The sequence below is a fragment of the Octopus sinensis genome, linkage group LG5 (assembly GCF_006345805.1).
Source record: "Octopus sinensis linkage group LG5, ASM634580v1, whole genome shotgun sequence".
Lineage (NCBI taxonomy): Eukaryota > Metazoa > Mollusca > Cephalopoda > Octopoda > Octopodidae > Octopus > Octopus sinensis.
In genome coordinates, this window is record NC_043001.1 from 51702386 (window position 1) to 51726681 (window position 24296).

Consider the following 24296-nt stretch of genomic DNA (forward strand, 5'->3'; position numbering starts at 1 on the left):
AACAAGTAGAGCACATGTTATACAGTCAAAAAAAAAAAAAAAAAAAAATGAATCTTAATCTTAGAAACTGACCTCAGAACATGAAATGTAAAAAAATTCTTGATCTAACAACACCAAAGACCAGAATGACACACAGCACTTGTCTCAAAAGAACTGACACATTTCAACATCAATATCATTCCCTGTTAGGTGACAAGCTGGCAGAATTGTGAGCACGTTGGGTGAAATGCTTAGTGGTATTTCATCTGCCACTATGTTCTGAGTTCAAATTCTGCTGAGGTTGACTTTGCCTTTCATCTTTTCGGGGTCAATTAAATAAGTACCAGTTATGCACTGGGGTCATTGTAATCGACTTAATCCCTTTGTCTGTCCCCTCTATGTTTAGCCCCTAGTGGGCAATAAAGAAATAGCTCAATTTCAGTGCTCATTGCTTGCACTGAATACATGGAATGATGCTTTTATCAATCAAAAGACCAATACACAAAGATTACTTCCTACAATGGTATTCAGTACCTCTCTTAAGCAATATCTTGGATTTTACCTTTATGATCTGTAGAATTTTATATTTGATATCAAACTATACAAAAGCACTTCGGGTTCTATAAATAGAATTTTATCATGTAAAAAGCACCATCCAATCGTGGCCGTTGCCAGCCTCATCTGGCACCTGTGCCAGTGGCACGTAAAAAGCACCCACTACACTCACGGAGTGGTTGGCATTAGGAAGGGCATCCAGCTGTAGAAACACTGCCAGATCAGACTGGGCCTGGTGCAGCCTTCTGGCTTCCCAGACCCCAGTTGAACTGTCCAACCCATGCTAGCATGGAAAGTGGATGTTAAATGATGATGATGATGACGATGATGATATCAAACTATACAAAAGCACTTCAGGTTCTATAAATAGAATTTTATGTTTGATATCAAACTACACAAAAGCACTTCAGGTTCTATAAAATAAAGTGGTGGTTTTTGAATTTTTTAATATATCAGCTTAATAATGAAAATTTATTTTTTGCTAAACCTTTCCAAATTGTTCATTATCTTCAAAATTCATTGAAATATTGTTATACAAAAGAGCTAGATTATGTTTTTGAGCTTCAAACTACTTTCTGCAACTCCTCAAAAATTCTGGTATGATAACTTAATCATCAGCTGGAGTACGTATGTACATGCACACAAACAAACACACACACACTCTCTCTCTCTTTCTCAACTGGCCTACTTCAGCTTCTATGTGTGTGTGTCTATATGTGTATATGTCAGGACTATGGAAATTGCTACTTTGCTTTGGTACAGATGAGAACTGGCAATAGAAAGAGCATCTAGTCACAGGAAAGTCTGCCTCAAGAAGTTTTGCCTGACCCATGGGAAAACATTAAAACAGTGATGGTGATGATCATGATCATCAACATTTAGAGTCCGTTTGCCATGCTGGTATGGGTTGGACACCTTGACAAGAATTGGCAAGGCCAGGAGATGCACCAGGTTCCATAGTCTGTTTTGGTTTGGTTTCTACAACTGGACACCCTTCCTAACACCAACCACACCAGAGAGTGTACTGGGTGCTTTTTGAGTGGCACCATCACTAGTATATAAGGCATATATATATAATATGTGTGTGTAAAGTGGTTGATTGGCAAAATTGTCAGAGCATCAAATAGAATGTGTTGCATATATTATTCTGGATCTCTGCATACTGAGTTCAAATCTTGGTGAAGTTGCCTTTGCTTTTCATCCTTTAGTGGGATGCTAATAAATGCACCATCATTGTGCTGGTACATTTTTTTTCTCAAGGGTTTTCAATCATATTTTGTCTATGGTCCCCTTTGATTACTATATTATTCTGGTAGACCCCCATTCAATGTTCAAAACCTAGTTTTATAGATACTTTTTTTTCAAAATTCTTATTTTGTTTTACACACATTCACTTGTGTAATTTGAACTATGTAAAATGATAGAGAAAGAAACCTAGTTGTTTCTTGCAGTACATACCAATACATACATCTATTTGCTATTTTTTTGTGTGGACCCCAAAATCTTATATGGACCTTCTGGGGCCATAAGGACCATGACTGAGAACCATTGCATCTAACTGCTACATCTTGCTTGTCAATCCATAAGAGAGTTGAGTCTGTTTGTGTCTGCTCATGACTACACAGCTACCTAAAGCCATTGACAAAATCTTCATAGATGCTACTAAGTCAACTCTGACTCCGATTGTGAGTGAAAGCCATTGTTTAATGTATGTGTGGACTTGTCTTTGTTAGAGTTAATTTAAAATTGGAGTGGTGTAAAAAAAAGAAAAGCGTACCTTTCTGATTCAACAAATATAAATTATTGAACTAATTACCTGACTGAAATAAATACTGGAATTGATTTGATTGGCTAAAACTTTTGAACGTGATGCCCCAGCATGACCATAGTCCAATGTCTGAAACCAGTAAAAAGAATACGAATAAATAATTTCAGTTTTATACATCATGATAAACAAACAGCCTAGCTTGTGAAAATACTTATTATAATGAAGCTTGTGTAAGTATATTTATATCATCATCATCGTCGTTTAACGTCCACATGAACCCAAAAGACTGCCAACCTTTCTTTCTCAGCATATCATGCTCTCCTTTGACTCATACTTCATACTCCTTTTTACACTAACCACCTCATTGAAGTAATGTAATATACCTTACACTGCCTCTTAGGCCAACCATCTCCATGGAATGAAAAAAAATTGCAAGAGTGAGAGAGAGAGGGGAAAGGGAGGAGAGGTAATCAGCAATGTATGTCCAAAGATGTTCAACAAGACACCTTTCACATAGTTGTTTAACCTACTAAAAATAGCAGCCAAATCTCCCTCAAATCACAACCTAATATCTTAAACAAAGAATATATTGGACAATATACTTCCTGATATGCAAAATGATGGGATTGTCACAATTGGAATGTCATTCATCACAGATGTGTGTGATCAGAGCTGAACAGTGGTAAAACAACTACAACCAAGTTTAATTTGAGTTAACAATGGAAACCCTCAATGCAGTCACTAAACTTACTAGAAATAACAGCCAAACCCCATTATCTTAAATTAGGTAAAAATACAATGGACAATAATAAAGTTCTATATATCTTTAATTGTTTACTTGTTTCAGTCATTTGACTGTGACCATGCCAGGGCACTGTCTTGAAGGATTCAATTAATCAAATTGACACTAGTACTTATTTTCCAAAGTTTGGTACTTATTCTATCAGACTCTTTTGCCAAACCACTAAGTTACAGGAACATAAACAAACCAACACCTATGGCCATACCTGTGTCTATAGCCATGACTGCACATGGTCACCATAATCATCATCATTTTGATGCTTACTTTTCTATGCTTACAAAGACAGACAAAATTATGTTGCAGCAAGTTCTCTTTATGGCTTGATGCCCTTCCTGTCAACAATACCCACTTGTTTCCATGTAAGGTAATAATCTCCTAGTCTACTGAAGAGCCCAGACATGTTTAGATGGAGAATTGGAAACAAACAACATTGTTAATGAAACCATTGTTTACAATTAGGGAGGGAACATGTGTGCAGATGAAGAAAATACAAGCCTCACACAAACACACACTATATATATATACGTATGATGGACTTCTTTCAGATTCCATTTACCAAAGTCATTCACAAGGCTTTCAACAGTCTGGGACTGATAGAAGATACTTGCCTAAGGTGCTATGCAGTGGGACTGAATCTGAACCCATGTGGCTGAGAAGTAAACTTCTTGATCAAACAGGCAGGTCTTATGTATACATAGCGACATATATACATAGATATAAACATACATTATGGGACTCTCTCACTGCTTCTATAAAAGAAAGATTAGCAGGACACAGCTGTTCAGTTTTCTTAGTTCAAAGTTTTGCTAGGGTCAACATCTTGAAGGAAAAAACCACCTAGCATAGAGATGGGTCCAATCTATTCACAAATGACAGAGACCATTACTGCAATGTCTGCAACCAGATCTACAAATCTTGGAGAGATCTGAATTCTTTCTCTCTCACACACACACATGCACACACACATGCATGCACACACACACACACAACATTACATTAACTGGGGGAAGCTGCTTGGAAAACTGTGTTTCTTCTAGTATCTTTAATATTTAAAATGTTAAATAGTTTATACGCTCAAAACAAAGTAGTCTTGATGTAGAACAATAATGGAGCTATTCTATAGCAAAACTAAATATATTTAAAACATTAAATATACTTTTTCATACTGAATAAAGTAAAAGAGCAGCCATAAAATAAAGTTCATAAACTGCTCAGATAACATGTTTGGAATGAGTTTAAGATGTTCAGTTCACAACAAAGGGTTTCCCTCAATATCATGATCATCCTCATTTAAAATGTATTTTCCATGCTGGCAAGGGTTGGGTGGCTTGATAGGAACTGTCAAGGCCAGGAGCTATACCAGGTTCCACAATGTTTTGGCTTAGCTTCTGTGGTTGGGTGAACTTCCCAATGCCAACCACTTTACAGAGTGTACTAGGTGGTTTTTACACAATCCTAGCACCAGTGCTTTTTACATGACACCATGATTTTAGGATCTCATTTTATGTGACACCTTGGTTTTACGATCTCAACATGCAAAAGGAAAACTTTAAAAAGCATATTCTAGAGGTACCTGCTGCTGTTACATATAGATTTGGACATTGATATCAAAGAAGTTTGCAGCCACTAAAGAGAATGAGTGAAATAAGTATTGTTGGAAACATAACATTAATTTGTATGGGATAGCTTGCTAGGTATTAAAGGGATTAGTAAACAAGTGCAATTAAGATACAGCAGCAATAGTAGTAGTAGTAGTAGTAGTAGTAGTAGTAGAAGTCGTAGTAGTAGTAGCAGCAGCAGCAGTTAAGCCCTAGGTAAGTCAGCACTGATATAAAGCACTCCTATAATCAAAGGTATTCAAACTATGACCATCCTGTTTTTTCTTCAGACATAGTGTATGTAAGACAACATCATCGCATGTGTGATGAAAAACATTTGGCCGATGTTTTTAGCTAGTTGAGTGACCATGTAGAAGCTCCTTCATAAGACTGTCATGTAAATGGATGAGAGATCTATCAAAAAATAATTTTGGTGAGCAGAGTTTGCAGTAAGACCCTCTCTCTGCCCATTAACACTTTACAACCAATGGTCAACGAGGTAGCCCTCACAATGTAGCCCTCACAATGTAGCTCAACTTACTAGATAGAGTAGTATTTAGCAGTTAACCATCTTTCAAATACTACCCTATTATTTTAAGATATCCAGTAATAAGGTGGGATGGTTGTTGCTGCAGTGATTTTTTTTTTTTTATTGTGGACCTGCTTAATATAGACTGATTTATGTGTAAACAACAATGAAACTACGTCACTACAGCAACAACTACTGTCGCTGCTGCTACTACTACTAATACTACTGCTTCTTCTCTTCTGAACTAATAAGAACTACCTGTGCATAAGACCATCTAATGAACCCACCACTTCTCTCCTCATTATTCGTACAGTTTCACACCTGTCAAATCCTGTTGTTAAACATTATACATTTCCCCAGAACTTCCTTCTTCCAGCATTCTCTCTTTCTTTCAATCTCCCTGTTCACATGTTATCAACAAGCATCAGTTTATTGCACTTCAAGCTGAACAGTTATTTTACTTATTTCACATGCTCATAAAGCTAAAAATGTCATGACTAATGACTCTCTCTTACAATCATCATCATTAACGTCTGCCTTCCATCCTGGCATGGATTGGCTGGTTCTAGAGGAACTGACAAGCAAGAGGACTATGTCAAGCTCCAATGATTGCTTTAGCAATGGTTTCTATGGCTGGATGCCTTCCTAATACTAAACACTTTACAGAATATGATGGGTGCTTTTTACATGGCACATGCACTTATAAGGTCACCAAGTAACTTGCAAAACAAGACCTCTCAACTTCGTTGGGGTGCAGTATTGAGTGGAAATGGCTTTATTGCAAGAGATGAGAGGTTTAAGCATGATTAAGACAGGTCTATTGTTGAAGAGGAATACATGATTACTCCAGCTTGAAAAAGAGAAAAAGATGATGATGTTGACATGTCCAGGTAAAAGAAAATGAGCATAAGAAAGAATAGGAAGAGGAATCAGAGGAGTAAAAGGTAAAGTTACCTTCTCAAGTCACACCAACTCATTAGGGCTGGTTTCTCGTTTTTTTGGTGTATATATTCCTCAATTGGACAGGACGCTGGTCCATTGCACGATTACTCATTTTTGCCAGCTGAGTGAACTGGAGCAACATAAAATTACATACAGTTCAATATTTAAGAGATGAGGAATTTTGTACATTATTTACATTTGTTGGATATTTGTCCTCATTTTGTTTGTTGCTAACACAATGTTTCACCTGATATATCCTCCAGCCTTCATCAGGTATCTTGGAGAAATTTCAAACCTGGGTTCTCATTCCTAAGGTATTTTTCAATCTTAGTGATCAATGCCAACACATGAAGGTAAGTTAGAAGAGAACTGAAATTCTCAAGACATAAGAAACAGCTGCTCTAACCAAGATATACATACACTTATATATATAAGTACATACATACATACATTATATATATTTATTCTCTTTTGGAATAGTGAATTTTGAAGCACATGTAAAGCTATAAACATCAGCATGCAAATATTGAGTTGAAAAGCCTTTATGGACAGAAAAAGTCGAAAGCTGCCCGTGAGACACAAGCCCACATCTGTTGTAGACATGGCAGGTGTTCTTTAAAAATTCTTATGACATCAACAACAACAACAACAACACACACACACACACACATTAATATGGAGAATGGAGATTTTTCAAATCCATAATTTTATTTAACAGTTATTTACAGCCCATTTTCGGGACCTACACATGTTCCAACAGGAGAATTTATCAAGGCCTAACAACTCGTTGTTAGCTTGGATACAACATACAGATCATTGTGGTTAGCTGGCAATTGAAACTGACTTGTGAGAAAATATGGTAACCACCAGGATAATATATCCCTTAAAAAACTCAAACAGACATTAAATGATGATGATGATAAAATACAGAGAGAGAGAGAGAGAGAGAGAGGGAGGCAATTATGCATATAAACAAATTGGATACATTAAATATATTAAATATAATAGTTTGGGTATGAAATACAAAATATGTATATATGTCTCTCTGTTTTACTTGTTTCAGTCATTTGACTGTGGCCATGCTGGGGCACCAACTTTAGTCAAGCAAATCGACCCCAGGACTTATTCTTTGTTTGCCTAGTACTTATTCTATTGGTCTCTTTTGCCGAACCACTAAGTTACAGGGACACAAACAAACCAGCGTTGGTTGTCAAGAGATGTTGGGGGGACAAACACAGACACACACACACACACACACAAACACACACATATATACACATATACGATGGGCTTCTTTCAGTTTCCATCTACCAAACCCACTCACAAGGCTTTGGTAGGCCCAAGGCTATAATAGAAGACACTTGCCCATGGTGCCATGCAGTGGGACTGAACCTGGAACCATGTGGTTGGTAAGTAAGCTACTTACCACACAGCCACTCCTGCACATGTATACATGCAAAATGAGAGAAAGCAAAAGGTGGAGACTTTCGGATAATGAATTTTTAAGTATAAATATGTAGATATTTATATTAATAGGTCCAACTTAGACAGAGTACAAACAATAGAGAAAATTAAAGTGAGGGAAGAAAGGTGTTATACACTGAACTGCAAAAGAAACGCAAGACGTGCGTGACTGAAATATTTCTTTATGTCAAAGATAAATTTTGATAAATCTGATAAAGTCAATTTCTTGGATGCACTTTGACCACAGTCTATGGGTCGTTGTCATGTGTTTTGGTAGCGGGCAGATCCAGCACATCGAGATTGTAGCGCATGACATGTTCAATACTACGTATGCCCTCCCTGAGTGCTCAAAACGGTCATACACTGTCAGTACATGGAGTGCATAAGGCAGTTCACAAAAGCCATTGGCACCTGTGCCCACTCCCTGAGGAAAGCTGCCTCCAGTTCCACATAAGTTGTCAGCCATGGGACTACCTGGTTTAGCCTGATTGCAATTGGCCAATAGCTTGTTCTCTCTGTGCTGCTGACAACCGAGTCATATCTGATGTGAACAAAGTACAAATACCAGGAATGCAGTTCAAGTTGATTTTTATACCCATAACCTCCATGAGATGCACGTGCATTTTGGCTTTCATGACAACTGTTTGTGACTGCCACCCACAGCATTCAATGTAGCTGCGTTTTGGCATCTCGTTTCAGGAAAAGTCAAAAGGTTACCTGCAATTTGGGTCTCAACCATAAAACAGCATGTCTTGGAATATTTACACTTACATTCCTGAAATAAATTTTCAGAATTTACCATATAAAAATGACATTTGAAAAAAATCACATTTCTTTTGAGGTTCAGTGTAAGGTCAACAGCTGTTTCTGGGGGCTTGGAGATCCATAATAATGTTGGTAGATGTAGTCCATCACAATATGTAGCCATAATGGACACAATCAACATTGGATAAGATGAGCCTTCATCATAAGAGAGTATCTTACATTTCAGATCTTAATGCAGAGAAGGCCAAAGATGGAATAAATATAAGCATATATATATATATATATATATATATATATATATATATATATATATATATAAATATATATATATATATAATGATGATGATGATACATGTGTGTGTGTGTGTGCATGTAAAAGTAGAAAGAAAAATTTTATTCAGCACATAGATACTGAACAGTATATATATAAAAGATAAAATCCTTTTTTAAAAGCAGAAAAATTTGTCGGAAGCCCTCATGGCTGGCTGCTGACAAATTTTTCTTCTTTTAAAAAAGGATTTTATCCTTTATGCATATATATATATATATATATATATATATATATATATAAATGATGATGATGATGATGATACATGTGTGTGTGTGTGTGCATGTAAAAGTAGAAAGAAAAATTTTATTCAGCACATAGATACTGAACAGTATATATATAAAAGATAAAATCCTTTTTTAAAAGCAGAAAAATTTGTCGGAAGCCCTCATGGCTGGCTGCTGACAAATTTTTCTTCTTTTAAAAAAGGATTTTATCCTTTATGCATATATATATATATATATATATATCTATATATAAACGGCAGTTTGTCTGTGTGTGTGTGTCTGTGTGTCTGTTAGGTTGTACCCTCACCCTGACCACGGCTCTCAACCGATTCTGATGAAACTTGATACACACATAGCCCAATGTCATAATTCAAAACTAACGCAGCGAAAATTTTGAAAAGTTCCCCCAGTTCTGAAAAAAATCGATAAATTCGACATGGGGTCGAGAATCAAAAACACAAACCACAGACTGTCTAGGGGACGCAACTCGACCTTTTTAACTAAAAAAAAATTTACCATAATTTTTTTCCATTTTTTTGCTATTTTTTGGCAATAACTCTCTAAAAATGCTTTATTGTTATTTCCCTTACAAACCCGAGCAACGCCGGGTGATACTGCTAGTATATATATATATATATATATATATATATATATATATATATATATATATATATAGTGTTCAGTATCTACACATTGAATAAAATTTATCTTTCTACTTGTTCTACAATACATTTCAATGCTTCGAAAACAAACTTGTTTGTTTAATATATATATATATAGGCACAGGAGTGGCTGTGTGGTAAGTAGCTTGCTAACCAGCCACATGGTTCCAGGTTCAGTCCCACTGTGTGGCATCTTGGGCAACTGTTTTCTGCTATAGCCCCAGGCCGACCAATGCCTTGTGAGTGGATTTGGTAGACGAAAACTGAAAGAAGCCTGTCGTATATATGTATATATATATGTGTGTGTGTGTGTGTGTTTGTGTCTGTGTTTGTCCCCCTAGCATCGCTTGACAACTGATGCTGGTGTGTTTACGTCCCCGTAACTTAGCGGTTCGGCAAAAGAGACCGATAGAATAAGTACTGGGCTTACAAAGAATAAGTCCTGGGGTTGATTTGCTCGACTAAAGGTGGTGCTCCAGCATGGCCACAGTCAAATGACTGAAACAAGTAAAAGAGTATAGATATATATATATCAGTTGATATATATATATAATTGGTATACTACCAATTCTAGGTTTAGGCATTTCTCATGTATATATGCATGCACTCAAACATTCATACATAACAATGTTTCTTGTCTGTTATAGACGGTTTGAGAATTTTCACCTGAAAAATCTCTCTCAAAAGTGGAGGCTTGGACAAGGTTGTTTTTTTTTTTAATTTGGAGTCAGGTAGTTGCTCATGTATGCAAGCCTTTACTCTTTTCATACCATCAACATTTTCTGAAAAAACCTAAGCCAATACAGATTGGTACCAGTATCAAAATGGCCATTAAAGATAAGAAGATGGGGAAAGTAGTAGATCCATCAGAAATAATTGGCCAAGATGCTGAGAAATATCTGCCAAAGAATGGCTGAAGCTAGTCACTCACATAGTCAATCAAGTAATACAGGTGTCATAGTATCATCAACTGAAACAAGAATAAGGAAGATGTATTGAGAAGAAGCAACTATAGTGGTATCAAATTGATGGACCATGTTATGAAGTAAACAAAAAGAGTCTTAGTACAACTGATTAGGAAGAGAATTGCTAGCTGAAATATGGTTCAGATTGATGCCTGGTTTGTGTATTATTGACGTTAACTTCCCAGTGGGACAACTACATGAGAACTTGATTTTTAGCAAAGACTCCTCTTCTCTACTTGAGACCCCCTTCGGTCATGACTGACCGTGGAATTGCACCTAGAAAGTTACCTTCCCAGGCACAAGTCTGGGCAGGGTTGTTTTATGGAAGACCAGCAGTCGCCCATGAATACTGGCCTCCCTTCTCCATGCCACCAGTTATCCAAGGGAAAGGTAACAGCAGATACAGCTTGGCACCTGTGACGTCGTAACTCATTTCTACAGCTGATTGAACTGGAGCAACATGAAACAAAGTGTCTTGCTCGAGAACACAACATGCAGCCTGGTCCGGGATTTGAACTCACAACCTCACGATCGTAAGCTCGATGCTCTAACCACTGAGCCATGTGCCTCCACACTTCTCTACTTAGCAATTGTTGATCTAGAGGCCTTTGACAGGGTATCAGGAACTGTAATCTGGTGGTTGGAAAGTGGTACCAGTCAGGTACAGAGATGCAATCAAAAGAGTAAGAGTTAGAAATGAATTGAGTGAGAATTTAGTATGCATCTAGGTATACATCAAGTTCAGGTCTCAGCTACTTCTTACGTTTTTTGCAAACTATAAAAGATCCAGTCTTGTTGTCCATAGGAACTCATATGCTGATGACCTAGCGCTCATAGTGGAACTTGTGGAAGGTTTAGAGAAGAAATTCCAGACATGGAAACAAAACTCAGAATCAAGAAACCTTAGAGAATATTAGCAAAGGCTAAAGTTTTAATAAGTACGTATGAAGACAGGACTTTGTTGACATTAGAGAATAGGCCATACTCGATATAGAAAAGAAGTGGGTAGGAATTCCTAACCATGCGCTTGAAGTGATCTTTGGGAGCACAAGGGAGCACTTTGGGAGCACAAGAGGTGCACTAGGCTGTTATTGAAAAATTTTCTATGTGTCAGATGCACAGAAGTAGTTAGCAGACATAGCACCAGTAAAATAGACTCTATCTAATGCTTAGAAGACTTCATAGAAGTAGTTGATGGCTTCTGTTACCTAGGTAATATTATGAGAAGCAGAGAAGAGTGTTTTGAAAGTATTACAGCCAGAATAAGAAAAGAGTGAGGTGGGGGAAATTTTTGGATCTCTCTTTAAGTGAGGGGTACACTGTATGATGTCCATGTGTAATCAGCGACACTCTATGGTAGTGAGATACAGGTACTGACTGTGTAATGCAAATGTGCATGAACTATATGGTACTAAGGCGCTTACAAATGAACTGGGTATAAGAGGAATTAGATGTAGTGTACAACAAATCTACTGTATTAGTAGACATGTATATGAATAATGATAGTTGGATAAACAAGTGCCTGGAGATCCATATGAAAGGAACCTATTGGAAAGGAAAACTGGAAGTCAAGGGCAAAAGTGTTGAAAGCAAATCTCACTCTGTTGAACCTCACAAAGGAGGCACAAAGACATGCAAAAAGTAGTGTGATGCTATGTTGTCCAATCCATTCAAGCATTGAAAAGAAAGACATAAAAGTGATGTTGAGATGCCTGCATGGAAAACGGATGTTAGATGATGATGATGATGATGATATGTATATGTACCGGCATGGTTTTGGCTTGGCTGTGTTGTTAAAAAGATTGCTTCCCAACTATGTGGTCTTGAGTTCAATCCTAACATGTGGCACCTTGGGAAAGAGCCCCAGGTTTATCAAAACCTTGTAAGTGGAAACAAAGAAGTCTGTCATAGACAGACAGGTAGATAGATAGATGGATAGATAGATAAATGGATAGACAGACAGAATATATATATATATATATGCACAAATATAGGCAGATATAATATATATGTATAAACCTTTGTTGTCTTAGAGTTTGCTTGACTCACACCATCATTTGACAACTAATGTTGGTTTGTCTATGTCTTTGTAACAGTGGTTTGAGCACATCAGCAAAAGCGACTGATAGAATAAGTATCAAGCTTAAAAAAGAAGTACTAGGATCAATTTGTTTGACTAAGCCTTAAAGGTGGTATTCCAGCATAGTAGCAGTCAAACAACTGAAACAGGCAAAATTTAAAAGATTAAAAACACACACACACACACAAACACACATGGACTATTTAATTTTTAATATTTTAGTTGATCACTTCAGTGAATAACATAACATTTAGACAATTTTAAATGTGCTTTACAAAACCCATTTTTATCTTTTTGCATCATTACATATGAAGATTTAGAAATAAGGAAACTCTGAATAAGTAACACAAGCAAAATCAGCCTTTGATAAAAGTTAAATCACAACAGTTTTGAGTACTTTTCTTTCTTTATTACAAGTCAGTCTAGTATCAACTGATAATCAACTCTCTCACTCTTTCTCTCTTTTACATATACATACATACATATATATACATACATATATATATATATATGTGTGTGTGTGTGTGTGTGTGTGTGTGTATATATATATATATATATGTATATATATAAGTATGTATATATATATATATATATATATACATATATGTATATATATGTGAGTGTGTATGTATGTATGTATGCATGCATATATATGTATGTGTATATGTATGTATATATATATATATAGATCACACTGGGCCTGGTGCAGCCTTCTGGCTTCCCAGACCCCAGTTGAACCATCCAACCCATGCCAGCATGGAAAGCGGACGTTAAATGATGATGATGATATATGAAACAGTCTCAGAAATCAGACCAACACCAAAACTTCAAAGTTACAAACAAACATTAATTTTTTACGCAACATATATACTTTTGAGTGCGTTTTCAGTTAAAGTTTGAATGTCTTTATGCATAATTACATATAAAACAAACACACAGTGTATGTATTGCGTTATATCATATCACTAAAGAAAAGTTGTATGACTGACCTAATCTTATTCACACAGACATGTAAAGGAAAAAAAAAACAAAAAACAAAAATAGAAACACAAAGCATAACTAACTGCAATAAAAATTAAAAGGTAGGCCACATACCCTGTATGCATATTTAAACATCCATCAGGTTGTCAATAGAAACCAATGTAAGTTTGTAATCCAAACAGAAATTTTCCAAAATGACATACCTTCTGAAAAAAAGAAAGAAAATAGTATATTTACATATACACACACACATGTACAATCACTAATCTGAAATGTATCTATTTTTTTACTATTTTACTTGTTTCAGTCATTTGAATGTGGCCATGCTGGAGCACTGCCTTTAATCGAGCAACTCGACCCTGGGACTTATTCTTTTGTAAGCCCAGTACTTATTCTATCGGTCTCTTTTGCCGAACCGCTAAGTAACGGGGACATAAACACACCAGCATCGGTTGTCAAGCAATGCTAGGGGGACAAACACAGACACACAAATACACACACATATATATATATATACATATATACGATGGGCTTCTTTCAGCTTCCGTCTACCAAATCCACTCACAAGGCTTTGGCCAGCCTGAGGCTATACTAGAAGATATTCGCCCAAGGTGCCACGCAGTGGGACTGAAACCGGAACCATGTGGTTCGTAAGCAAGCTACTTACCACACAGCCACTCCTGCATTTGTACACAAGATCACATGATTTCGACCTTCTTTGGTCCTGTCAATGATGGTCACTCAATTGCTAGAGATAGTAGCAACTCATTTCCCTGCCAGTGATATATAGAATTTACCAGTGCAGAATATAGAATGTACAAGAGCAGGTGCCATTATCACGATTAACCAGTGAGCTGGTTAAAAAGTATAAATTAGCAACAGAGACAGTACTAATACAAAGAAGTAATATTTATCCCCACTTAAACATAGATGTTCAGTTAGAACAAACTCTGCTGTGGTAGATACCATGAGAGAAACTCTAATATTGGCCTTTGGTGCAAAATTCACTCTTGTTTATATTACTAGCATTTTGCACCGAAAGCCAATGTGAGAGTTTCTCTCATTTGGTAGCTATGTCAGTATAGTTTGTTCTAATAAAACATCCACATTTTAAGTGGGAATAAATATTACCTCTCAGTGTCAATATTGTGTCTGCTGCTAATAAATACCTTTTACCAAGGTATGGTCATGTTTGCTTTGCACCTCACACACACACACACACATATATAATGCATATGCATAGCATTATGTCCTATCAGTAGTGGAAAGTTGTATGACTGACCTAATTTAATGCACAGACATGTAAAGAATAAAGCTCTGCTTTGATGAGATAACATGTTGTTGTGGGCAAGTGGTGCTTCTGCTACAGTGAAGGGTTGACTAATATCTTACGAGTAAGATTTGGCAGGCAAAATCTTGTGTAGACATTCATGCCCATACACAAACACACTGCATGTATACCTGGTTTCTATTATTCTCCAATGAAAAGTAATATACTCTCCTATATTCTAGAAACATTATCAAGCCAATAACTATTTCTTTACTACCCAAAAGGGGCTAAACACAGAAGGGACAAACAAGGGCAGACAAATGGATTAAGTCGATTATATCAACCCCAGTGTGTAACTGGTACTTATTTAATCAACCCCGAAAGGATGAAAGGCAAAGTCAACGTTGGTGGAATTTGAACTCAGAATGTAGCGACAGACGAAATACCACTAAGCATTTCGCCTGGCGTGCCAATATTTCTGCCAACTTGCTGCCTTATCAAGCCAATACCACAACAGTATAACTTCTGCAATAAAATCAAATAAAATCAGATAAATCAATCAATATCAAAAATACTTCATTAAGCTCCATTTTCTTTTTCTTTTTTTACTTTCATTTTGCTGAGGCTTCCTCTTTATAAATGCAAATATAATTTTTTTTGGAAAAAACAGAATCTTGCAGTCTAGTTTTTTATTTTTAGTTTGTGAAGCTGCTCATATCAATGTTTTTATGAAACACCTATAGGCTCCCAATTTCTTAAATGACACATAAATTGAGGCTTCACAAGTTTATATCACTTAAAGATTACTACAAGTATACCTACACATGAAATTACCTTCCTCCTAAAAATGTTTTCTGACGACCAAGTCTGTCTAAACTTAGATCTAAGCCTAACTCTAAATGCAAACAAGGCCATGTGAATTCCTTTTTCTCAACAACCAATCTGGTATTTTCTCCTCATCCTGCCAGTCATTGTCAACAAAGCAGACACAGAAATGACAAACTATATGTCTTCAATACCTCTTCAGCCTGCATATTTAACCTCTACCTTCCTTTTTATTATTCTGTATTCTTTTATTATATTTTGTTCACCAGGTCTTTTCCCAGTGGTTTTCTTCTACATCATTTTAAAATTTCTTATTCTTCACTTTTCCCCACTTCTTATCAAATGATAATTCTTATTCTTCTAGTTCCAAGAGCATTTACATGTCTAGAATATCATCACCTATTGAACTCCATCTCCTATCAACTAGACTGCATGAATTGACATAACTAAACACACACAAAAAAAAAAAAACAGAAACAAAAGTGAAAAAATACAAGACAGTATAAAATTGTTTTGGCAAGCCGCTACCACGCAAGTTGGAAATAAAGGAGAAAGTAACAGAAGCAAAGTATAAATGAAAGAAACACAAAAAAGTTTACACTTCTTCTATTTCTAACTTGCATAATACTGGCTTCCCAAATCAATTTTAAGTCTATCTCACTATGTTTCATTTAAACTACATACAACAAGACAGGAAACTTTGCATGGTCAGATATTTTAGGAAAAAAGCTCATGTATGCTACTGTTTTGTGTGTGTGTGTGCATATACTTATACAGATACATATGCATATATGCACAAACATATACACTTGCACATACATATATACACACAATGCACATACACATTCGCATACCTACAGACACATACATACTCATTCATGCACATACACACACATAAAGACATCAGAGAGAGATAACCCTGAGCAGATTAGAAAGCCATAGCTTTATAATGGAACAGTCAATATTAGTGACTGACTTGTGCACACAGATCAGGTCAGAACAAATATAGTAGTAGAAGCAGCGCTAAGCAGTGATAAGAAATAAAAAAACTTTTAGGTTAGTTCAAATACATTTGTGACATATTTTAACTTCTGAAGGTAATTTCACTGCAAGTTACCTTGGGGGGAAAAGTTCTCACTTTTGGTAAACTTGCATTTTTTTCAATATTTCAGGGTTAGAACCCTGTCATGAGGATATGTAGAGAAATGAGAGGTGGTATAGAAGCTGTTACCTTTGCTCAGAATGGTAGAGGTTGTCATCATATACCAAAAATTTAACAATGACCACATCAAATTTGATATTAAACACTCTGGAAAATCTAGAGCCTTCTCTCAGCTCTATTTTCAACTTGGGGTTATGGCAAAAAGCTCAAATTATACCAACATCTTATTTCTTTACTGCCCACAAGGGGCTACACACAGAGGGGACAAACAAGGACAGACAAATGGATTAAGTCGATTATATCGACCTCAGTGTGTGACTGGTACTTATTTAATTGACCCCGAAAGGATGAACGGCAAAGTCGACCTCGGCAGAATTTGAACTCAGAACGTAGCAGCAGACGAAATACCACTAAGTATTTCACCTGGCGTGCTAACGTTTCTGCCAGTTCGCCACCTTAAATTATACCAACATCTGTTTGAAAGTAACCAGCAGGAAGCAAGTTGGTCCTTACCACCAGAGCTAAAGCCACTTTTGTATGAAACAAAATTTTACATACAAGCAACAGGTGCAGTAACATAACAGACTAAGCTCTCAAAATCAAATGGTTCTGCAAGATCCTGCAAGACAGTGGCTATCCAGCATCTTTCACCAAACAACAGTATATCAATAACTGCGATGTTAGTAAACATCATAAGAAGGTTCAAAGCACTGGTGCTGATGCTACATAAAACACACTGATGATGGTGCCATGTAAAAAGCTCTGGTGATGGTTCCACATAAAAAGCTCTGGTGATGGTTCCACATAAAAAGCACTGGTGATGGTGCCACATACAAAGGAATGGTGATGGTCCCATGTAAAAAGCACCCAGTACTTCTTAGAACTACCTCACTTTAGTAAGAGAAATATTACTGCAATCCACTGAGCGATCTGCAAGGAGGTTCTGAACATGCAGATGGTGCAGAAGTTACTGTTCTGAGATCAAACTACAAATAGCAATGGTGGAGGGGTTGCTCACTGCCCAATTTCCCCATCAACAACATGTGTTCAAGGGCTTAAGTAGCATATGAAGTGGTCTGAAGCAAATGTGGTACATCCTATGGTGGGAACACTACCAGAAAGCAACACATATATCTCCAAGAATGCATCTTTTATCTGTTATCCTTTACTGATTTCAGTCATTAGATTGTGGCCATGCTGGAACACTACCTTGAAGAATTTTACTGGTACAAATTGACCCCAGTACTTTTTTTTAAAGTCTGGCACTTTTTTTTGTGGGTCTCTTTGCCAAAATGTGCTGTTATGGTGACAAACACAGACACATACATGATGGGCTTCTTTGTGGTTCTGTCTACCAAATCCACTCTGGCACACTGCTCTACTCAAGAAGATCAGTCGACCAAAGCAGGATAGATACCAATGCTGGTGCCATATAAAAAGCACCCAGTACACTCTATGGAGTGTTTGGCATTACGAAACCATGCCAGAACAGACAATAGAGCTGGTATTGTCTGATGATTTTATTAGAGCTGGTAAGGCCAGGGGCTGGCCTTACCAGCTCTGATAAAATCATCCAGTCTGTGCTAGCATGGAAAATGGATGTTAAATGATGATGATACATATGTGCAAGTCTGTATGTATATACATATATATATATATATATATATGGTTGGGGGGGCAGAGGGAGGGAAGGATAACTGGTAGGATATAGAAAACATTAATAATTCTTTCAAGTTGGCCAATTTTCCTTGGAAGGTGAAAAATAAAAAAATAAACAGACAAAAGTACAGAATACAATGTAAAAAAAATTTTTAAGTGTGAAAATACTGGTACAGAGATGAAAATTGAACAAACAGAGAATGAATCAACCTTATTGTTGAGAAAACAAGAGTAAAACATGGCACTATAGGAGGGATTTAGTAGATTATGAGTCAGTATCAAAAGGTATAGAGATTAACTTTGATAGGTAGAAAGCAAATACCTTTAATAAACAAAGAAAGAATGAAACTGAAGATTTACACAGGGAGAAGACAGATAAGATTAAAGTAGATTAGATGACTGAATTTGACAAATACTACCAAATGCTGAGGGGTGAATAATAAAAATCACAGGAAAAAAAGGTTGATATTTTGTTATTGGAAAGCAGTGTTTTTCAGTCATTTTTAATTGGTAATGCACTGGAGATCAAATGACAGAAATACTGGTGCCCTTTGCACAGATATTTGTTTTAAAATTAAAAGTGATTGAAAAAAAAAAAGCCTAAAGTTATACTTTTAAAAATCTTCAGTGCACCAAGATATTCCATGCATTGCACCAGTCATATAGTAATTAAAGAAATATTTTGTGCTTTAATAGGTGACAATTAAAAAATTGTATACAGTAGCAACATACATTTTCTATGAATGACATTGTACATATGTGAAAAAAATCATGTTATATCCCAATACCTTATCTAAAACTGTTCTTTTTTTAAAAGATGTGTGTGTGTGTGTGTACTGAAACTTTTTCATTTGACCTATGATTTTTCTGGCATTTTTCCCTGAGAATTTTTTTTTATTTTACCTATTTATGTTGGGATTCACAGATTTCAGATGACATGGGACTCAAATGAGAAAAGTAAACCGAAAGGCCAAAACACTTAATTGCTGGGTTTTTTTTCTTTCTTTTCTTTCTTTTCTTTTTTTTTATAGAAAATTGTTTTTATTTATATCAAAAATTTTTCTTAAGGTAATATAAATAGAGTCACATGAAAATACAGAAGCCCTGAAGGAGTCTGAATAAAACAGCTGGACTAAAGTGTCTGAATATTTTCTAAAGAAAAATAAATCCTCAACACAGACTGACTGGCACCAAAGTAATCATAATGTTTATGATTACTTTACAAAAAAAAAAAGTATTAACAAAAGGGCTTATGAATATAATCAAGCCATGAATGAAAAACAGAGAATATAGAAGCTTAAAGTAAAAAAAAAATGAACATAAAGAACAACAAACCCTAGTGTCCAGACCGGTGGACACCACCAAAGTATTTAGCTGACCCAATAGAAAAGATAGCAAAAATATGATAAACATCAGTTGAGTATCAAGCAAAGCAACTAATTAATGAAGGACCAATGTAGTATGGTCACAATACAACAATTGACAGACTAACTGGAAAGATATTGGCATAAAAGATGAAACACAATAGGATTAAGGAAGGTAGAGGAAGGGATCAGTTAGTTTTTTAATGACATATTATTGTCTTACTTCAGCCTTTCAACTTCATCCACCAGCCACATGAGAGAATAGGAGCAAGAGGAAGGGCAATGGATTTCATTTTCGTTTTATTTATTTGTTTAGCTTTGTCTGATTCTATTTTTTTTTTTTTTCAATTTTTCTTTTAAGATTACATTTCAGCTTCCAAAAGACATTGTAAGGAAGTGTTTTAGTCACTTGTTTTCACAACCAACAATAATGCTGCCATCACCACCACCACCACCACTACTGCTACCACAACTACTTCCATTACAATCATCAACTAACAACATCTCTACACTAAAACCAACAAGCAAGCCTGTATGTGGTTGCACCTCCTGATAGAAGTAGCAGGTAATCTCCCTCCAATTACACACATCCTACCATCCTTAAAAATAAATACACACACACATTGGATAATGTTTTCCTAGAAATATCATTAATTTTACAACTGCTTTCTAAGCAAGTAGGTTATTATGGTTCAAATCATTTCTCATTTGACTTACTGCTTTTAACCAAAGATGTGCTCCTAGATCAATAATGGACGTCCTGGAATTAAACATCAGCTCTACCACTGCCATAACTACAACCAATACCTCTACAATATTTATCACAGTTATTGTTAAGGTGAATTGGCAAAGTTATTAGAGCATTAAATTGAAAGCTTTGATGTATTTGTCCTAGTTTCTTTATTTTACTTTGTAGGTTCAAAACCTGCTTATGTCACTTAATTTCAGAAATGTTAATGTGTCAGAAAGGATACTTTGTGGCATCTATTCAGGCATGGCTGAGTAAGAAGTTCACTTCCCAACCACACAGTTCTGGGTTCAGCCCCACTGTGTGGCACCTTGGGCAAGACTCTCCTGCTATAGCCTCAGGCCAACCAAAGTTTGTGAGTGGATTTGGTAGATGGAAACAGAAAGAAGCCTGTCAATTGTGTATAAATATCTGTGTATGTCTTTGTGCTTATATTTGTCCCCCACCACTGCTTGACAACCAGTGTTGGTATGTTTACATCCCCATCACTTAGCAGTTTGGCAAAAGTGACCAATAGAATAAGTACCAGGCTTAAAAAGAAAATAAGTACTGGGGTTGATCAACTACAAATTCTTCAAGGTGGTGCTCCAGCATGGCCACAATCTAGTGACTGAAACAAGTAAATGGTAATGGTAACATCTACATTGGTATTGCTACCAAACTGTATCAGTCTTGGCTTCCTTTTGAGCAACATCATTGACATGAAAAGAGGAGACTTGTATACATAGAGCAATAGCCAGTCTTCCACTAAAGTATTTTACCCAGGTTATGCCTTTGACAGGAACTATTGAAGTAGAGAATCCTATGGTCAACAATGACAGAATGAAGGTCTAGAATGTTAATCTATTTTCAGTTGAAATTTTCAGACCAAAATTTACAGCAAAAAAAAAAAGAGAAAAAAAAAAGGGAAGGTAGACTTATGCACCAATAACAACTTTGGAAGGCCTAAAAATTTTATGTGAAATGAAGCAAGATTTGGAAAGATAGTGACAATATCTAAATGTTTATGTTACATATTATATTGACTTGTATATCAGAAAAAAACAATAAACAGCTTCTTCCACTTGACTATTAGCTCTGGTTGTGTGTGTGTGTGTGAGAGAGAGAGGGGGAGAGAGAGAGAGATAGGGAGAGAGAGTGAGTATGCACATATGTAGGTGTACACAAAGTCAGTGGATCTCCATTGATTTCAGCAACAGATATTCAGTACTTCAATCAACTGACCTACCTTCTCAATTGCATATATGTAGCCAAGTATTCCATAGACACATGTACTTTAACAGAATCCTCAAGCAGAATCAGTGTGACATAGTACTTAATAGATCTGACTCTTCGAATTACAAGTCCAATCCATCTTCTTGTTTACTATACAATTTCTGTCTAACCAATTTCACTCACAAGATTTGCATTAACTTGAAGCTATAATAAAAGACACTTGCCTAAGATACCATGCAGTGGGATTGAACCTGGGCCCTTGTGATTGCATAACAAACTTCATAACCATTTGGCTCTACTGCATCTATGTATGTGTATTCTGTTATCCAGTCAATGATGATTCTGATAGGACAGAACCATAGCAGGTTTGGTTCGGTTTAATTGACAGTGGGTCACTTGCTTAGCTCCAAGCCAGCCTTGATAGAGCAGACCTTTAATCACAAGAATTCCAGACAAACTCTTTTTCTCATGACACAAAGTTCACCTACAACTACTTTATCCAACATGTTCTTTTTCAAATGTCATTTGGAGGTGTATGCAAGGTGACTGCATAAAGGTTCACTCATTAGTTAGAATTGATGGACAAGTTGATTCTAATAACAAACAAATGAAATATTCTTTAGAGCAATACTTTCTAAACTTTACATAATGGTGACACACTTTTTAAAACTAAAACATTTTATGACACATCAAATTTTCTTTGTGATATGAAATTAGCACTTTTAATAAACCATTAGATACCATTTCTAGTTGTATGGAAAATTGCCAAATATCTAATTGTATGCAGAGTTGTCAAATGTCAGATATACTTTAATGTCAAACTAATTGTATAAATTTCTTTGATTTGGCTTAATTTCATATCACACCTAGAGATTGTTAGCAATACTCTAAAGTGTTGTGATACAGTTTGGAAACCTACCTCTACTCAACAGTATCTAACATGGTGGTGCCTTTGGAGTAATTAGCTCAGTACCTCCCTAGGAGTATCTAAGTTGGTGCCTGCCTATAAAGTATTTATTTTTTGTTAGAATACTATGCTTAAATTTGGCATTCAAAAACTTTATTTTTTCATACCAATGGGAATTAATAAAATTCCATGGGAAATAGAGGTGATACTGTGAACTAAAATACCTGGTAATATTCAGTTTCATCTGAGTTATTTATGTCCTTTACAAATTGACAAAAGTACCAGACAAAATATTTGGAGCTTTATAAGCAACTGAAACCTTTGAAGATGGTTCTTTGGCATAGCAGTAGTCCAATGACAGAGATTATAAAAAGAATAAAGAATAGTTACTGAAATTATTGCATTTCTCCTGTCAAAATTTCTATTACCTAACAGGACTGAGAGACTTAAATAGATAAATTATTACATGAATTTATGATTTAAATAATAATAGCTCCCAATTTAGGCATAAGGCCAACAATTTTAAGGGAAAAAGATTAGATCAATACTTCACTGGCATTTTATTTTATCAAACCCCCAAAAGCATGAAAGATAAAGTTGGTACCCAGGAAGATTTTGAACTCTGGGTCAGAAGAAATACCACAAGATATTTTTCAGATGCTCTAACAATTCTTCCAGCTCACCATCTTGTTAGAATTACATACACCTTTCTATTTTAGGCTCAAGGCCTGAAATTTTGGGAGAGTGGTATAGTTGATTAAGTTGACCCCAGTGCTTGACTGGCACTTATTTTATTGGCCTTGAAAGGATGAAAGCAAAGCTGACTCAGCAGAATTTGAACTCAGAATGTAAAGATGAATGAAATGCCACTAAACATTTTCCCTGGGATGCTAATGACTTTTCCACCTCACTGCTTTGACCTAAAATTTTGGCACAGGATCAGTAGATTTTGAAGGGAGGGAAAAGTCAATTACATTGATCCCAGTACTTGACTGGTACTTATTTTATCGACCCTGAAAGGCAACACTGAACTCAGTGGAATTTGAGCTCAGAACCCAGACATGCAATACTGGTGTGCTAACAGTTTTGTCAGCTTGTTGCCTAACCTGTAAGAGTCATATAACAAAAACAAAAATGTTACCCTTCCCTACTTATGGACGTTTTTTTTTATATTTCAATAGTCCTTACTGACCCTGCTATAAACATGATCCTTCATGTACATACAACACCCACTACTCCACAATATTACAGTTGTTTGCTATTAAGTCACAGCATGTTAAGATATTTGCATGAATTTTAGAAGCTGTAGACTATAAACTTTCTGAAGGTGTGAATATTTAAGAAGAAGGCACAGGTAAGACAAGAATGTAACCACAGGTAAGAGAAAAATGTAAGCACAGGTAAGACAGTGTAGTTATGAAGTTCACTTTGCAAACCATATGGCTTCAGTCCCCATCCCACTTCCACCTTGAGCAAGTGTCTTCACTACAGCAACAGCATA

General features: G+C 36.0%; 1 protein-coding gene across 7 annotated transcripts in view; it reads right to left on the bottom strand.

Annotated features, from left to right (window-relative positions):
- LOC115212306 (leucine-rich repeat-containing G-protein coupled receptor 4-like) overlaps positions 1–24296 on the bottom strand; it is an 85318-nt gene that overhangs the window by 13834 nt on the left and 47188 nt on the right. For 4 of the 7 annotated variants that reach the window (XM_036503434.1, XM_029781160.2, XM_036503435.1 and 1 more), the window contains 2 exons: positions 13760–13851; positions 2351–2431 (listed from right to left, as the gene is read on the bottom strand). The exons of 1 other annotated variant lie outside the window; for it this stretch is intronic. In XM_036503434.1, coding sequence (XP_036359327.1) covers positions 2351–2431; positions 13760–13780 — 102 coding nt within the window. In that variant the 5' untranslated portion in view covers positions 13781–13851. The remainder of the gene's footprint in view (positions 1–2350; positions 2432–13759; positions 13852–24296) is intronic. 2 more of the 7 variants (XM_029781163.2, XM_029781164.2) reach the window with 1 other exon arrangement.